At 32.6% G+C, this 18,547-nt stretch overlaps 1 protein-coding gene across 6 annotated transcripts in view; it reads left to right on the top strand.

The window, feature by feature from the left end:
* LOC130898229 (rhophilin-2) overlaps positions 1 to 17,925 on the top strand; it is a 48,718-nt gene extending 30,793 nt beyond the window's left edge. For 3 of the 6 annotated variants that reach the window (XM_057807343.1, XM_057807352.1, XM_057807362.1), the window contains 8 exons: positions 10,168 to 10,412; positions 14,052 to 14,347; positions 15,172 to 15,413; positions 15,469 to 15,841; positions 16,252 to 16,446; positions 16,510 to 16,739; positions 16,798 to 16,950; positions 17,327 to 17,925. In XM_057807343.1, coding sequence (XP_057663326.1) covers positions 10,168 to 10,412; positions 14,052 to 14,347; positions 15,172 to 15,413; positions 15,469 to 15,841; positions 16,252 to 16,446; positions 16,510 to 16,739; positions 16,798 to 16,950; positions 17,327 to 17,533 — 1,941 coding nt within the window. In that variant the 3' untranslated portion in view covers positions 17,534 to 17,925. Of the gene's footprint in view, positions 1 to 9,616; positions 9,819 to 10,167; positions 10,413 to 12,918; positions 13,078 to 14,051; positions 14,348 to 15,171; positions 15,414 to 15,468; positions 15,842 to 16,251; positions 16,447 to 16,509; positions 16,740 to 16,797; positions 16,951 to 17,326 lie in introns of those variants that run through there. The other 3 variants (XM_057807372.1, XM_057807389.1, XM_057807380.1) reach the window with 3 other exon arrangements.
* The last annotated feature ends 622 nt before the right edge of the window (positions 17,926 to 18,547 follow it).

An 18,547-nucleotide genomic window follows, 5' to 3' on the forward strand; every position in this document is an offset into this window, starting at 1 on the left:
TTATTTCACTATGAATAATATAACTTTTATCAATTTGCATTTAGGGTTCAATTTTATTCCACGGCTCAATATTTGACTGGTTAGAGTCTGGTTTGTACTTCCTGAGGACGAATCGATTAATCTGACGAAAGAAGTGTTCTAAAAGGTGGAATTTCTGAGCCAGCAGCTAGCGGAATGTGGAAATTTGATATTTAACGTGTTGTTAGGGTTCAATTTTGTTAAAAGCTGTTATCTAACTGTAGAGGTAATCGACATTTGTAAGAAAATAACCTGAATGGAATTTCTAAGATTGCGCAATAAGTATTTCCATTTAACATTTTCCTCCCAAAAAAAACAGTTGATTCCATTAAATCGTATGACTAACTAAGAAAAAGACTTTTTTGGCAAAAATCGATTTTATTCATGAATTTAATTTCATTCGAGAGTTTCTCTAAACTTCTCGATGCCGTGCTTGTAGAAGGATTTGTCTTTTACCTCAAAATAAGCTTCAGTTTCATCAATTGCTTCTTCATTTGAGCTAAATTTCTGACCGGCGAACAATTTTTGGACTATACGGTGGATGAGGAAGTAATTGAAATTGTAATTCATTCAATTCGATCATCGTTGCCATCGACTTATGAATCGGTGCATTGTCTTGGTGAAACAATGGTTTTTTCTTCGACATGATTTTTGCGTTCAAAGCATTCAACAACTGTGTGTGGTATTCTCTATTGGTTCATCAAGAAGCAATCAAACAATTAACACACGAAATTGTTTTGAATCCATTGTTTTGAAATAACAAAAGTAGCTTCACTTGGTTGGCTGTCACTTTTTCCTGACTAATCGATATGTCATGAAATTTTACACATAGTACACTTTTGAAAGTTGGTACTTCTTAAACGTCATATGGTAGCGCCTTATGTGTGACAGTCTCAGACTTATTGAGTGATTTAGTATCTAAAGTGAACGCAAAAAGTGCATTTCATCATAATTTATAGTAAAATAATGTTCAAATACCATTGATTTATAACCTCTAATCCTCTAGAAGGCCCAGATTCGTCCATCTTAGGAGTACTGCTGGTACATTTGGAGCTTGACTCCCAAGCATACCCTAAAGATGCTCGATTCAATACAGAAAAGAGTAATTTGACTTATTGGCGACTCAGAGTGGATCAAAAACTCGGACAGTGGATAATACCATGGAAGATGCTTTTCCGAGCTGTCCCAAATAATTCCGCCTAGAGCAGTATTTGCAAGATCTACTCGACAGACAGACAGACGTGGCTCGTGAAGACCAAGTTTGCTTGCAAACACCAATAACGTCAATTTATTGGACTTATTTCTTTGGAGAAGTACAAGCATGTGGAATCAGCTACCAAAGCAGGTCTTTCCCGAACATTACAACCAAGAGAAGTTCAAAATCAGTATCCATAAACCAAATTAAAACTTTTTTTAAGATCTTACTGATCAAAAAATATCTTCTCTGCATCTTGATATCGATAATAATCCCCTTAATCATATATTTTCCGTTTGTTAACATGTAGTGAGAAGCGAGAGAAAAATATAGCATGCCGATTGGTATTTTCAACGAAAACAACAGGAAATGGCCTCGCATACATAATTCATACGTATAATTAATTGAAAGATAAGACTTATGTATATGAATGACGATGGATGGTAGCCTACGTGTGGATTAGAAAAACCTACAGCCTTTAACGAACCAGTGGTAGTTTCTGTATTCATCATTGATGGTGTTTTTCTTCCTGATATAACTGTACATTGCGTACCAGGTCCGTAACTAGAAACGAATAAAAAAAATACTAGGATTTCTATAAAAAAATAAAGACTTTAATAATGCTGAATAACGAATATAGGATATCTCTGAGCAGACGTAGAAAATAAAGAATGCAAACGTGTGACGTTCCAAACAATAAAATTGCGTGCCGATAATTTTTACGCAAATTTATTTCAATACAAACATATACAAAGTTGCAAAAAACTAAAAATGCGTACGGTGTTTTTTATGTTCTTCATTAAAACAAAACCAACCAATCGGGTAATCAGATAAGTGTGCCACAAATACCAATGGCAAACAAATCCGATCGAAAACATTAACAGGTTTTCGTAAATGGGAGAGTCTCGGCATTTTTAATATGCAAATATTTACTGCCTACGGTTATAGGTTGAAAGGTAATGAAATAAACATATAGTATGGTGTCACAAAAATAATTTGTTTTATCAGAAGTTATCAGTTTGCCTTGAAGTTAAACTATTTATTTCTGAATTAAATGTTGAAACTCTCAATTCATGGTATGAACATATACAGTAGAACCTCTCGAACTCGAACTTCAAGGGAAAGGCAAAAAATTCGAGCTACGGAGTTTTCCAGTTATAGAGGATTTCGAGTTAGGTGACGACTGGTTTCGAGTTAGAGAGAGGGCGAGCAGAAAAGAAAAAATCAAATACATACATACAAATTCAAATTACCTACATAATAAACATATTTAATCCAAAAATTTATTGAAAAAAGTCAAAAATTCAAAATTCTTAGCCTACTATAGAACCAAACAAAATTTCAATGTCAAAATATTTTATTAGTCAACATATTCTCCTCTTAATTGGATACATTTATTACAGCGAACCTGCAACGTCTCTAGACCTCCCAAAAAAATGTTTCTTCTTGCTCTGCAAACCAGACCTCCACAGTTTTTATTACCTCCTCGTTGGAAGAAAATTTACAACCTTACAAACTTTTTTTCAGTTGTGGAAAGAGATTATAGTCGGACGGAGCCAAATCTGGTGAATAAGGGGGGTGTTCTAGTAATTCAAAGCTAAATTTTATTCATGGCAACATGAGATTTGTGTTCAGGGGCGTTGTCCTGCAAAAACAAAACACCTTTGGATAGCTTTAGGCGTTTTTTCTCTTTAATTTTTTCCCGTAGAGTGATCAGTAATGTCGATTGATAATCTCCAGTTATTATTCTACCCTTATCCAAAAAATCAATCATGATTACTCCATGGCAATCCCAAACAACTGAAGCAAGAACTTTTCCAGCAGATTTTTGGACACGAAACTTCGTAGGTCTTGGAGAACCAGAGTGAGTGAAAATTACTTGGAGGACTTGATCAGAAGTATGCATTGGCAACACACGTTTCTAAATTCAATTTATTCTACTTTTATTTTGTGCTAATTTTATTTTTCGATTGGTGAGTTCCCTTAACTAACCATAGAGTTAGGTTACAGTTAAGGCTATCTGAAAACATTTATATAAATAATAATGGTTATTCTATCTCATTGCAATAATAATACTTTTCTGGCGTGTACTGAAGCGCAGAAGCATCATCATTCAGTGAAGTATACAAAAAATTAAAATTAATACTTAGGTTTATTAAGCAGTTCCTTTCCTGTATCATATTGTTGCACGAGATTCTAGTTCTAAAAATAGCATTCCACGAGAGATAAAGATATTTTCAGAAATAACAATAGAAAGTTAAGTGCTTAGTGATGTATTTCGTTAATACGCACTTAGAATACTCTGTGAGATAAACTATAAATATGAGGCATTCTTAAATTAAAGTATTCTTATGTAACAAGACATTTTATTGCGGTCCATTAATAGAAATGAAAAAAATTAATAGTCAATAAAAATCGATGACGAAAATTGTCACGCCCGATATACGATTTAACAAGACGAATTAAAGATTTCGACCACATTTAAAAAGAAAAGTAGTAGCTAAAATAACCGGGGAGAGATCTACCTGAAATGATGGATTGTTGAAACGGTTGCCACACTACAAAAATATGGATCACCAAGCACTACTTTACGTCTTCAGATTTCAAAAATATATTGAACAATTAAATGTTGAGAGAGTTCCACTAAAATAATGTTTATTTCGAGTTGCATCTAATTCAGTCAAAAAAATTGAAGTTAATCCAAGAAATATACCAAGATTACCCGAAATATCGTTTTCATCATATCCGCGGAAAGCCAATTCAAATGCCCTTTACAATTTAATACAAAAATATTTTTTGAGAATATATACCTATTCCTCGACACATTCTCGTTATGCCTATTATAGTATATTGTTATTGAGTTCAAATCGTCGCAAATAACTTCAGAAAGTCTCAAAAAAAATCGAGGAACAGCTGGTTCAATAAATGAATAAACAAATTTATCTAACTTCTAATCAATTTTATTATAAAAAATATAAGTTGTACATAAAATATTGCTATACTGAATTCATTTGTCACATTTTGTAATCATTTTTGAATATTTTTGGCGAACTGGTTAATTATATTACTCTTTATACGGCGGGTGTAATTTGGGCGCTAACCATCCTTCTTTACCTGTCTGACCAAGAAGGGTAGATAATCCGACACGTATTTTCGGCGCTAAGAAGTGCAGGTAGGTCGAGTCATAAAATAACCCAATAGAGGGAAAGTTGATAAATTTTTACGTAGGTTAGGTTAGGTTATGTAAATCTCTTATTTTATATGTACTTAAGTACTAAATAAAAATATAAAGAAATATAAAATTTACTTTATTCTGTAGAGTGTTACAAAAATGTTGTGAGGAAACTTTATTAAGGGCAGATTTTTCATTTAAAAAAAGTGCAAAGTAGCCCCCTCTAACGGTACATTTTTTCAGACCTTAAGTGATAATAGGTCATTTCTCTTATAGGAAAATCTAAAAATACAAAAATATATCTTATTATAAATGTGGGTGATTTAATAAATAACTGTATTTCATAAATCATGTACTTCAGTCGGTTAGCGCCCAAAATACACATAGGATTAAAATCACCCTTCGGTCTTGGCGCCTAGTTTACATTACATTAATCCTTTAGCGCCCAAATTACATCCGCCCTCTTTATATGCTGTTTTTCTTGGTTTATTTAAAAACAACCTGATAACAGATACAATTTTTCGTCCCGTGGAATATGAATTAGATTCCCAAAACTCACTTGATGTTGTTACTCTGCTTGCAAACTCTATTGATTTTCGATCGCAATATGGAGTCGTGGAATTTGTCATAATTTGAATATTTTGAGATCGTGCTGCAATCACCAAATTGTCGTGAAATAATAAGCGCTTCTTCGTTTTTTTTTTTCTATCATTATTTTTATGCGTATTTGCAATCAGTACAAATGTATTGAGGCCCATAACAGCAGTTAAATTTTTTCATGATAATGACTTTTGCCGTGTGTATGAACTACATACATCAATTATTTTTTTGTTGGTGTAATGATTCAAAATACCAACCACGCATTTCATGATTATTGAACGAAATAAAGCACGAAAATGGGCAAAACCTAGAAATTTCTTAGCAGGAGCACGGATGCAACAAAGTGGGTTCGAATCGGAAGAGCCCCAGGAATGTCGAATGGTTGAAAAATGGAAAATTTTTAACTCGTGAAATATATAAACCGATTTTGAAATGCAAGTGGATACAGGAAGCATGGTTTACACTGCAGTATCGCTCGCAAAAATTGTACACACAGCAGCCCCGGGAACCAGGTACCTTGCAATTCATCGCCGTCGTGATATTTGTATTCAGAGATCTCTAAAACCTCCAGAAGATATAAATTCGGCCAATTTCATGATGAATTTACACGACGTACATGCACCAGGTACCTCGTAGACCTTTTTTGTTGATATTCGTGTTCAGCGACCTGTAGTAAAATTGAACTCATTTCCCGCAATATTTTTCGAGTTATAAATTCTTTATCAAATCGAGATGCACTTGCATAAATGCAATTTTCAGTTCTTATTTCCTGGGTTCTACTGAATCAAATGCACTTTGTTGCATCTTGATCCGTCTTACTTCTCAGTTTTGTGCTTCATTTCCTCGACTCGATAATCAACCGCCTTGGAGAAAAACCAACATTTCACACATCTTAGCGATGGTTTATCTCGAAAATATATGTAGGAAGTGGACACTTTGAAATAGATGTAAGTTTTGTAGTACGATTGCTGTGGTTCGCGTGTTCTATCGCTACATCGGTAGCAAAACCAACGTTATTTTCATTCTATTGCTTTAATCCTATTAACAACAGCAAACAGATTAATTTTAATTGGATTGTTTTAATCAGTTTTTAACAACCATATAAAGATTACTAAGAAGCTAATATACATACAGGATGTTAATCTACAATAAAATTGATTCAAGCAGAGTCTAGTAGGAGAATAATTAAAATAGTCCCAATAATTATAATAGTTTATAATCATAGTACTGTACCTCTAGCACTTAATTTTCTCAACCCAATCTGCTTCGCTTTTCCTTTTAACGTGTTCATGTTTGATTTACCATTATAACTAATATTCACATTACGTGCATGTTTATCTACTTCTTTATTGTCATCAATACGTGTAAGGTTTTTAGATGTACTGGTTCTGAAAGGAGAAAAACCTCCACGTTTCTATCCATTATTAGCTAATGAGTAAATATATATTTGAGTTTTACCAAGCTAAAAAAATTGGTATTATTGAAGCATTCAAGTTGAAGTGTCTCTGTTAGTTGAATCTTGAACAAAAACTAATGGGAATAATCTCCGATTTCACCAACAAACTAACCATAATAGAATTCAAAGATTTTTATTAGTTCCTCTCGATTAACCATTTTATTTGTGACAGATAATTTCTCTTCCACATAATTTTTCGTAAATTTAATATATAACGAAGCAATTGTTAAGGAAATTATTTTATTACCTTTTCCATAATAATTAAATAAAAATAATTAAGTTGTTCATGTAACGGTCTATATAATACGAAATTAATCTTATTGATTTTAGTATAAGTCGACCGTCGTAGCTTATCACTTGACCTTGACAGTTTTCAGATGTGCTCTAACAAACTTTGACCACATATGCTGAGTTCTGTTACTGTATATACTTTATATATAGACTTTAATAGTAAAATTCATTATATAGTGCTAGTAATTTAAATAAATTAATTAAGAAGCGGCACGAATGAAACCAATTATACCATTCAACATAATATTTGTTTGAATATATTTACAATGTGTTTTATACTAAAATAGCACGTATTTTTACACTTCTAATTATCAATTACCATAATTCTATTGTTGTAAATGTTATAATTGTGATGATTTTTTGCCTCATGTAAATTTACATTCAAAAAATCAACTAGTTATTTCCATATTCAAGCTTTTTCTTTTCTCTATTTAATGCATTCATTGGTAATAACCAGAAGTCATTTTTAAAAACATAGGAAAAGTTTTATATGAAACAATAGTTTTTATTACGTTGACTGATAATAAAAAAAGTTGTTAAAACATTTTGAACCGCTTTTTTATAGTTGCCGAGGGGCTTTTCGTTTACAATGGACCCAATTCTACGATAAATGATGTCGATAAAGAGAATTTGATTTTTATACCCACTAAACTTTCTCCAGAAGAATCTTTTGTTGTCTCGCCAATTGTTTACAGAGATTAAAACGATTAAACAAATTTACAATAATTACCAATATCCGTAGCATCTATAAATCAAATGTAATTAGTTTCATATAATACTATGTACAGAATGTTTAATTCATAGTAAAAATACCGTTTTATCACTTATATTTATGTTCGGTGTCAACAAGCAGAAATTCTATCTCAAGGCACATCAAGGGAAAATAATTATTTACCGGCCAAAATATCACTTCTCATTTTCAGCGAAATGTTGTTTTCCAAGCCACTACTTCTTTGCCAATGCACATAATAATTAGGAGGAGCCAAGTCAGCGCTCTAGGGAGGAGGTTGAACATTTGAATTTGCGCAAAATTTCTTTGTGTACGGTAATAAACATTCGCGTGTCATGACGAATAATATTATGATGTATAATGTTCAATAAAAAAAAGTGTACCTAACTAATTTTTATTCTGTTAAAATAAAATTCTTTCCTTTTTACGAGTATCCTACCGGCACGCCTTTGGCACACTATTTTCAGTGTTTGTGAATGGATAATGATAGGCTAAAGCCATATATTGACCCCAACCCGAGAGAAATTTACACTGATAAATGCCAAACTATGTAAGTGAGATTTTATTGCTCTATATCTTTCTGAAATAAACTATAGATGTTTTCGTTGTGCACCCTGCCAATTTATCAAAATTTCTCTTCTTAAATTCAACACCGACTACTTAGTTTTGAATAATGTTAAGTTTTTCATCAATAGTTATGGCAATAAAGGTCGCACTCCACAAAATACCATACAAAATGAGTTCTGCTTGCTTTTGATACGATTTTAATGTCAGTGAGTACTCCTTAAATGATTTATGAATAATTGTCGATTAACCAGGTTTACAAGCTCAACAAATATGCGATGAAAAGAGCTGACACAAATCTACTTACGATTAAATATCGTAACTTGCCTAAAGCAGCAAAAAGACCAAAAAAGTGGCAATACAGTCGAGCACACGCGCTCGCATTCTCTCTGATTACCATTGAAGCCAATTCAAATGAGATATACTGTTAGTCAAGTAAATTATAACCGTTTTTCATTTATATATACATATATAGGTCTTAAGTGTGATATTCGTTTTACAATGCATATGTTTAATAAATGTATTAGTACGGATTATCAGATTAGAATCAACGACATAAGTTAAGAAGTATGAAAACTTGTAAGCTAGTAGTTTTGAGTTATAGATGGAGAAATTGATTGAAAAATAACAAAATTTTTACATTTTTTCTAATAAAAATTGTTTAGCATATCCTGCATATTCCTGCAGTGATTCTCGTGGACATTTAGAAAATTGTTTAGGTAAGCAGAGCTGGTCCGATTACATGATCTTCACGATTCCCAAACCTTTTGTGACAGTTATTTGTGCCGAAACTATTCAATTATAAAAAAATCGATGTTGCCTTTACCACAACAAAACTAGAACTTCTTTGGTTTATTTTTTTGAGTTTGATATTCCACGATTGGTTCTGACAATTACCATTCAAAAGAGCGTTAATCAAATATGTTTTCGAATGCATCCGAAAGTTTTCATTTCAATTTTTTTATCTCTATTTTCCAAAGACCACCGCTCAACGTCGCGCGACGCAATGTATCGCGCCGCTCGAACTTCGATCTTGTTCGTTTTTTTGAGCGGCATCGCCTTTGTGGTTTCAGTATGAAGTCGAAGTGCGACCAATCTACACGTTCCAGTTTTAATAAAATGACGTCGCGAAATGAGATTATTGATCGTTATTAATATCGGAAATTCAAACCAGGCCGGCCCTTACACACTTACCGGCACACTTACGCTGCGCTTAAGAATTAATCATAAATAACAACAGAGGAACGATTAATAATGTTTCCAAAAGTTCCAAACATATAACAAAACGATCGTATTTACCCATTTGTGTACTAGGGTAGAAAAGGTCCTATCCTAAAGCCGTTTTATACATGTAGCACTTCAGAAAATAAAACTGTTAGAGAACGTAGGAAATTAAAAAAACAAATTTACATACATGAACTTTAGAAAAGTAAAATTAAACACGAAAACAGTTATTGAACAAATATAGAGTATAATATTTGGTACGATTGAAATTATAGTATAGTACGTTGGTTGTTTCAATCGAATCTCCCCGGCTATTAAATGCGCTCTCAGACATATCGCAAGAAACTGTACTTTGCTTGCATAGTTACATTTATTGATGATCTGTCACGGCGGAAAGACGCGCTTTATTCAATACAATTGCCTTTTAAAGATAATAAGACAGCATAACAAAGTGTGAGTTTTTAGAAGTGTTTTCATTTGAGAAAATGTTGCGCGGAAAATGCTAAAGTGGGTGCAAAGACAAAGTTTTCGAAATAATAAAAAGGAAAAGGAAATTTTTATTTGTCCTGTAAGTACTTTGTTATGAAAATGTTACAGGAACGATCTAAATATTATTCCTAACTCCTTTACCACATTTGTTGATGGGGCCATCATTTTATTTGAATCAATTAACTAAATATGATCACGGCTTTCATATTGCTTCTCCTAGTTACGTTTATCCATCGTACCCAACATATTTTTAATAAATTCTATAAATATTTATAGAACATTGTTGTTTTTGTTATTATACTTATAATATATTTATATATATAAATAAATACTTTCGGTCCCAGTCGGTAGTTTTTTATTGGGAACGTGGCAAGGAAACACCAAAGTGGACTAACTTAACTAAATTAACCAAACTCCTTTCATTTCAGGGTTCAGATCCGAGAGTGGCGACATGCAGAGGGAAACTCCAAAATCGCCGATCAAAACTCAACCAGGAGATCAACAAAGAGTTGCGGTTGCGAGCTGGTGCTGAAAATTTATTTAAAGCAACCACTAATAAGAAATTGAGAGATACTGTGGCCGTAGAATTGAGTTTTGTCAACTCGAATCTTCAGTTGCTGAAGGAACAACTAGCAGAGTTGAACTCTTCAGTAGAGTTGTATCAGAGTGACAGGTGAGTGATAGCACGCTTCCTGAGAGACCCGTCGGGTTTTACTAAAAACGACCCAAGGCAAATGCCCTTGACAAAACCAATCAGGCACCTTGGCTTAAACATTTTAATGTCACTAAGTATTTCAACCATGCACGTGTGAGTGCTAAGTACTAACCGATGGCGTGATCTGAATTAGAGGTTATTATCACTATTTATATCAAATGTTGATAAAATAAAATAAAATATATGTACTAATTATGGCACTCGATAAATTTTACTTAACTACTCCTCATATAGAATGGCCGATTACTTTTCAATGAAAACTCTATACAGCTCAGCACGTTTCCATTTTTTTCAAAGTCTTCAAAAAATAATCTTTCAAAAAGTTCGGTATCAAAACGTATAATCAGTATAATATTGACTAGTTATCGTTCTTTCGTTTTTCTGAACAGTTAATAAACATTAAATCTGTCACCCATGACAGCATGACAATATTTCCTATTTGGGAGCATGATCCTAGGATGGAATCCATTGTTTCTGCTGTATTTTTGTTTCTAATAAATAATGATGTTCCTACGTAGTATCCGGATATCAGTGGAAACTCTTTTTTCTAAAGTTTAAAGCAACAACGACAGTAGTTTTCTTTACATGACAGATAACATCGGAAACTAATAGTATAAGCTTCGTTCGCGGTAGATAATTTGGACACATTCCGAATGTATTCTGAATATTTCTTGGACGTGTCAAATGCGCATGCTTTGTTCACAGTAAGTTCTGAACATACGAACGATTTATGAATGTCTAAAATTGTAATTTGAATTCAAAAATAGCTAGGAGAATAAAATGTATATATGAATTAACTGGTCTAAGGTTTATTCTTGATATTTGTAAATATAAAGTCAACTACCATGTGTTTGAAATACAATCCTTACCCATGTCCGAGGTTACATTGGACGTATTCAGAACACGTTCGGAATTAGAAATCTGTGCTCGACGAATACAGTATTTTGAATCCTGTCTTATAAGCACTGCGAACGCTCAATTTGCGCATTAATCTGGGGACAGAACATGTTCAGGATATCTACCGCGAACAAAACTATATAATCACCGTAGTAAAGTGTTGTAAATCTCTGGAAAGACAAATCGTCCTCGTACGTTCGAGACATAGGCTTATTAATACTTCCTCTGCATAAATACCCCGATTTTTGATTTTGTTTATGATGTTTCACCCTGACATTCTTAATTATATAATTCTCGCAAGTGTATAGCTTTTACATATATTTTTCATACAATTTATGAATGAGTGTAATTAAAACATATTTTAACCGTAAAATCGTCTTACAAACATAACATGGTTGCTTAGTTCGAGCCAATCTTTTCAAGTTGTCTCTAAAAGCATGAAATTATATAAAACATTAGCTTGAATATAGAATTACATGTCTTGTGTTGAATTATCTGGTTCAACTAAGGTATTAGTAAGACTATAAATTTACTTATAACTTAGACATAGACAGACTGTGGATATGTGTATTTTACGTGTTATTGAACAAAAATCAACCACATTTTTTTTTTAAATTTCATTGCTTATAGTTTCCAAAATGTGATTGCGATAAATTGAACGGAATAGTATGATTTCACATAACTGTATTATATTTATACATATTTTTTTATTTATAGCCAATGTTATTGAACTAAAACTATCAATAACTGTATATTTAACAGTCAGATTCTATGCGGTGGCATACTTGTACCAAAGATTTTTCAAGTATATTTTGAACGCTTCAAAGTTTATTTTTCATACTATTGATGCAAATCAATACAAAGAAGCCTAACCGCTAACTTGTTCGAAATGCTCAAGGTCATTTTTACCACGCCAGGGCCGGATTAAGCTAGGGGCTTGAGGGGCTATAGCCCCGGGCCCCATCATTTGGAAATCATTCTGTATTTTTTGATGTGTTGATACCACAAATCTAACGTATTGATATTATTTTGTAAATTTTTCCGGATTTTCGAATTCCTTAAGGGGGCCCCGTCATTATTTTAGCCCCGGGCCTTATAAAATATTAATCCGGCCCTGTACCACGCTATTCAATTTTTTGTTGCTGGTATATGTGTCAAAAAACTAAAAATGACGCGAGACGTAAGTACTTTTTTGTATTGATGATAGGAATTGCAATACAAAAAATTAATAAGCAATGAATAGATAAAATTTCATGATACTTATAATTTATTGCTTGGAAATTGTTGGTAATAAATTATTTGATAAGTTTTATTGTATATTCATAACTATTTATAGTAGTTTTCTGTAACTCATACCATTGTTTTAGAATTATGTTTAATTAAATAATACTATAAATTTCCGTTGAACAAGAAACTGAAAGCTCTTATTCATCGACGAGGCTTCTTTAATCAAAACAAGAACAGAAAAATAAACAATTGGTTAGGTTATTAAGATTTTTATTTCCGTGGTTATTGGATGTATCCATATTATACGAAGCTTATACCGCTTATGTCGACGATATAAAAGAAGATTAAGAAGTAGATTTTCGTCATCCCTTTGTAGTGAATTGTTCTTAGTTTTCTGTTTGTAAATGTACGAAACCCATATTTATTTGTAACGTGATATTTCATAATCCAAATAGATCAGGAAGAGTGACAAAGTGTTTTTTTTTGGAATCATCAAAGGGTATGAGTGAGAAAAAGTTGATCAACCGTGTTTTCTTTTTATTTTGGAAAAACAGTGGAAGTTGTAGACCTTTTACACAAAGATAGGCCTATTTTTTTTATTTTTCTCTATTATATTATCTCAAACCAAGATTTTGTCTTGTATTAAATAAAATAAATAGATGTCTTTGGCGTGACACTCTAAAGTAAACGTGTTTCAATGATTTCTATAAAACAAAGCATTTTTGTAAACTGCATTCTAAAGTCATGGGAAATATTATTCATATAATATCTTTATTATTACAAAGCAAAGTAACCTTGATCGATAAATGATGCTGTTTACCGTACGCCGACACTATTAACATATATCCGTTCATAAATACCTGAGGGCTCTTGGCCTGACCCACTTCCGTGTCATTTTATTCTCACTCGACATTACAAGATAAACAAATAAATTGATGAAATCGTATTTAATCTGCTACATTCTGCAAACAACTATATGATTTGGGCAAGAAATTACTAAAACAATATCGTGTTATCGACTAAAATAAATAATTTGAGAATAGGGTTTCTTTAGAGGTCTGAACGGCGGAAATAAGAATCTTTTGCTGACGTGGCGGGACGAAACAACTGAACATCAATAAATTCTATATACTTCACATAAAAAACCTGATTCCATATGATCTAAAATAATTAAATGAATAAAACATATATACTCTTAAATACTTTCGGTAAGACAGAACGATATATTAAATAGAGCGAAACGAATTTTAATCTTTTATGAATGGTAATCGGCGAAATAAGCGTTAAATTGAGAATACAAATATTCTTAGCTTTTTTCAGCACTCACTGAACGTGTAATTCACACTGCTCGCTATTTTTTGTATGACAATTAAATCTCTTCAACTCCATTTCTCAAGATATAAGAGATCAATGTTGACATATCTTTTCCATTGTGTTTTTTGATTGTTTAATTTTATATATTTAATGTTCCAGCACTGACTCTGTCATGCCTATGATTCCTTTGGGCCTAAAGGAAACAAAAGAAATCGATTTTCGAGATCCATTCAAAGATTTCATCTTGGAGCACTATAGCGAAGATGCGAACCAATATGAAGATGCGATTTCCGATTTTATGGATACGCGGCAAGCCATTCGAACTCCCCTCAGAGATTCAAGCGGAATAGCTCTACTTTTTAGGTACTATAACCAGTTGTATTTCGTAGAAAGAAGATTTTTTCCACCCGATAGATCACTGGGAATATATTTTGAATGGTTCGATTCATTAACTGGTGAGTATATTAATATTTTAGGTGTTACTTTAGCTTTTCAATGCAAGTCTTCTAAGCCTGTAATTTGCACGACAAGAACCCATATTCCTCATCTGAAGCTTCGTTTATGATATTCTTAAGTTGTTCTGCTGTAAAAGTTTCTGCCTTTTAAGCTCACTGATTAACATTTAAGAAATGCACGTAATTTTAGATAATTCTCTGTGTTGATGCTAATATTTATGCTGTTTAGCATGGAGTAGAAAGTTCAACGAGGCTTGACTTGTCTTGACTCACCACTTTCCTTTAGCAGTCTGACAGCTTCCTCTATTGCGTAATTGCGCTTGAAAGATACTACTCCCAATTTTAAATATGTACAACATTTAGATATTCAGTTCCTTTCAAATCACACCGGCTCCTGTTCTACATTTTGACGATAGAGATTTTATTATCCTTTATGATGGAATTTTCACCTCATTCTTTTCTTGTAGAAATGTTTAGTTTTATCCTTTACTTGAAAGACATCAAGGAAGTAGTTGAATAATTAATATATAAATTAATAGCATATTTCTCGATGATTTGTCTCTTTTCATAGAAAATAGGTTAAAGAATAAATCTACAGAATATTTTGTTAAAAACCGAAGTATGTCGAAAGGTCAAATTTTTACCTTTTATTTTAAACTGATTTTCTATGTAAAGAGACCTAAAATGAAGACAAAACATCACGAGATATATATGTATATAAAAAGGTCTAAGAAATAGAAAGTTAAGGAGAATTAATAGATTTAGATAAAAATTGTTTCATCAAAAAATTCTTCAATACTTTAACTAATATTCGAAATTTGAAGGTGTGCCATCATGTCAAAGAACCGTAGCCTTTGAAAAAGCCTGTGTACTATTCAATATGGGCGCTGTATATACACAAATAGGTGCAAAACAAGATAGATCAACAGCCAAAGGACTTGATGCAGCCGTGGATAGTTTTTTGAGGGCAGCTGGTACGTTTAGATATATAAACGAAAATTTCACCAACGCTCCATCCATGGATCTGGGACCAACCATGTTGGAGATGTTTGTACAGTTAATGCTGGTAAATATACTTTTCTCATATATTCCATACAAGAATATTAATTATAATTTTTCAGTGTCAAGCCAGAGAATGTCTTCTAGAAAAACTCCAACTCCAATCCAAAGATAATAGATCAGTAGATATCTGTTTAGATCTATCCCAAGAAGCGGCACATCTTTCGGAATGTTACAACGATGTCACTCAGCTCATCAATCACGATACGGTGCGAGATTTCGTGCCCTATAGTTGGTCGTCTTTAATACAAGTCAAAAGGGAGTTCTACACAGGCATGGCGCACAATTTCGCCGCATCCGGGATTCTACACGAGGATGCGGCAAAAATGTCGGACGCTACGAAAGATACGTTGTTGTACATGCATGTCGAAATAGATGGTATGGCGCAACTAGATATCAGAATGCCCAAGGATGCATCAGAAAGGAGATTATTGGGTGAGTTATAACATTATTTATATAACTGTATATATAGGATGATTTTTGGGACATGATTAAGGATAAAAGAAATAAATTTTATTGCATACATTGTTTTTTTGTTATAATATCATCAAAACATTAACAGTATCATTTTCTTAATATTTGATGTGCTAGTAAAAAGAGAAGTTCTGTTATTGTACCATATTTTTGAAATCCCTAGTACCAGTTCACTGGTTTAACAAAATTGATACTTATAGTGCTTTTAAAGCCACTACGCATTTCTGAAACTTTTACCAACCTGTAACTCAAACTAATGAGGTGAGAAAAAAATGTAAGTCACATAGTTCTTAATGATACTATTCCTCTTACTCACGATACTTATTTACTGTTGAAAGTGTAGTATTTATACAATATTTTTCTGTTTGTAGGAAGAGCGCACTTAAGGGAAGCCTTAGTTTTATATGAGGAGAGTCAGAGACAACATCGGATGTGTAGGGAACTGAAAGGAAAACAAGCACTTACATCGGTGTTAAGAATTGCTCACAAAAAAGCTTTAAATGCATATACTGCTACTGAGACTGAAGACGATTTTAGTGATTTACTGGATCCTCCCCAAATTCAATGTAAGTAACATTAAAATAAATTGTAAACAACCGTACAATGGATTCAAATTTGTTGTTTTTTAGCTGCAACGAAATTTCAATTATCTCTAACACCACCCGATTTCGCTCAATACCGAGTAACAGATCTCTTCAAAAGTTTAGGTCCCATAGCTATATTTTCGGCAAAGAGACATTGGACAGCTCCACGATTGGTACAACTGCATAAAGGCAGAACTACAGACGGTTTCGGATTCTCTTTGCGAGGAGATGCTCCGGTTATTGTAGCTGTTGTAGAACCAAATTCCTTAGCAGACGTATGTTCTTTTTTCATAACTCATACACATCTTTCTAACTGTTTTTCTTCTATTCTAGTTTGGTGGCATCAAAGAAGGGGATTTCATTGTCGCTGTGGCAGACAAAGACGTGAAATGGTCGTCTCATGACGAAGTTGTAACGCTCATCAAAAATACTGATGAATCTTTAAATTTGAAGTTAGTAACTCCCATGGATAGAAATTATCTTAAGGTTAGCCTCACGTATTCAAATATCTCATTAGTTTTGAAAAAATCATTTTAAACTAAGCACCAAACAACGAAAAGTGGACAACTGTAGCCTGGGTACAAGTCAACCAAGCCTCAATCACCCAACACTAACAATAGTCTTAGAACTAACTCAAGACACTAACCAATCAAATCAGAGATGTTTACCTTTATCTCCAACTTAGTTGGCTGGTATGTGAGTTTAGAGTTATTGTTCCAGGACTACAAAAAGGCTTGTTTTTGATTAACTGTTGCTTTCTCTTCTACAAATATTTGTCCCAGTTTATTACTGCAGTAGTCTTACTTCAGCAGAAAATTGTTTTCTTTTTTAGTCACCATCCTACATATATTTATGTTTACAGCCAACGAAAGTTCCTAGTACAAATAAAGGCTCTGTTTCAACACATAGTAGCAGTTCTGGAATTTCAAGTGGCATGTCTAGTCCTTCTGGGTCAATGGCTCAACACAATAACATCCACCATCATCATAAAAGATTAAATTGGAATCCGTTCAAGAGATATTCATCGAGGGAGGGTAAAGATTTCTACGAAAACGTTATTTTAAGATGAGGATTGTTTAATGTTCGCATTTATAAATTGAAAGTTGTATATTTTGTTTTGAAGTTGAATGGTTGAGTGAATAAATAAAGAACTGTGGGATTTGAGATACAAAGAAACTTTTTTTGTATACATGAACAGATTTACAAATATTTGCAGTTTAAACTGACTAATGCTGTACATACGCGAATAAATAATTTATATATAAATATATGGCTGTACATAAAAGTCTATTTAAAATATAGAATTCATTTAATCCTGAAATTATATTTTTATTTGTTGTTTATATATTTTTTTCTTGATAGCCAAAATATTTTATTAGTCATTGACGTACCTTCCAGTTGACTGCGCTGATTTATGACTGTTGTTAATTTTATTTCTGAAATATAAAGATTTATACTAAATGGTTGTTTGCTTTTCAAATCATGTTCCCTCCTCTATAAAACTAATTTGAACAAAGAATTAAAGAGTGTTTTTGTATCTGAGCTCTCTTTAAATACCAAAAAATGGCAAACAATATCATAGTACTAATCTTTGGCTCATATCTTCCTAATGTTGACTTTTAGAACTTAATACAAAACATTTTTCCAGAATATAACCTTTAAAATTTACCTTGATTTTTTGGCTCGATTTTTTCACATAACATTTAATACCTAGTATCTCAACAATACCTTCTAGACCATTGTTAAACTTTTGTTATTTAAAAACATTTAAATGCCCTTTTAATTATCCAGAAATACTTCAAAATAATTCGGGGTTCGGTGAAACATTTATCAATGAACACGATGTAGTAAACACGAACTTACCTTACTTTTTAATAACAAACGGAATTTTAAAAAAATCATTTAGATACAATACAAGCTTAAACGGTTCTGAAAATACAAAAGAAATAAAGCAAAAGCACAATCCAAATATCCAAAATAAACAGTAGCAAACTGGAGTATATAAAAAAAATTGGTAGTTGAAGTGACATTCAAAGCATAACCTCGAAATGTATTACTTTCGAATGAGGACGGACTCATTGTT

Source organism: Diorhabda carinulata, chromosome 1 (genome assembly GCF_026250575.1).
Source record: "Diorhabda carinulata isolate Delta chromosome 1, icDioCari1.1, whole genome shotgun sequence".
Lineage (NCBI taxonomy): Eukaryota > Metazoa > Arthropoda > Insecta > Coleoptera > Chrysomelidae > Diorhabda > Diorhabda carinulata.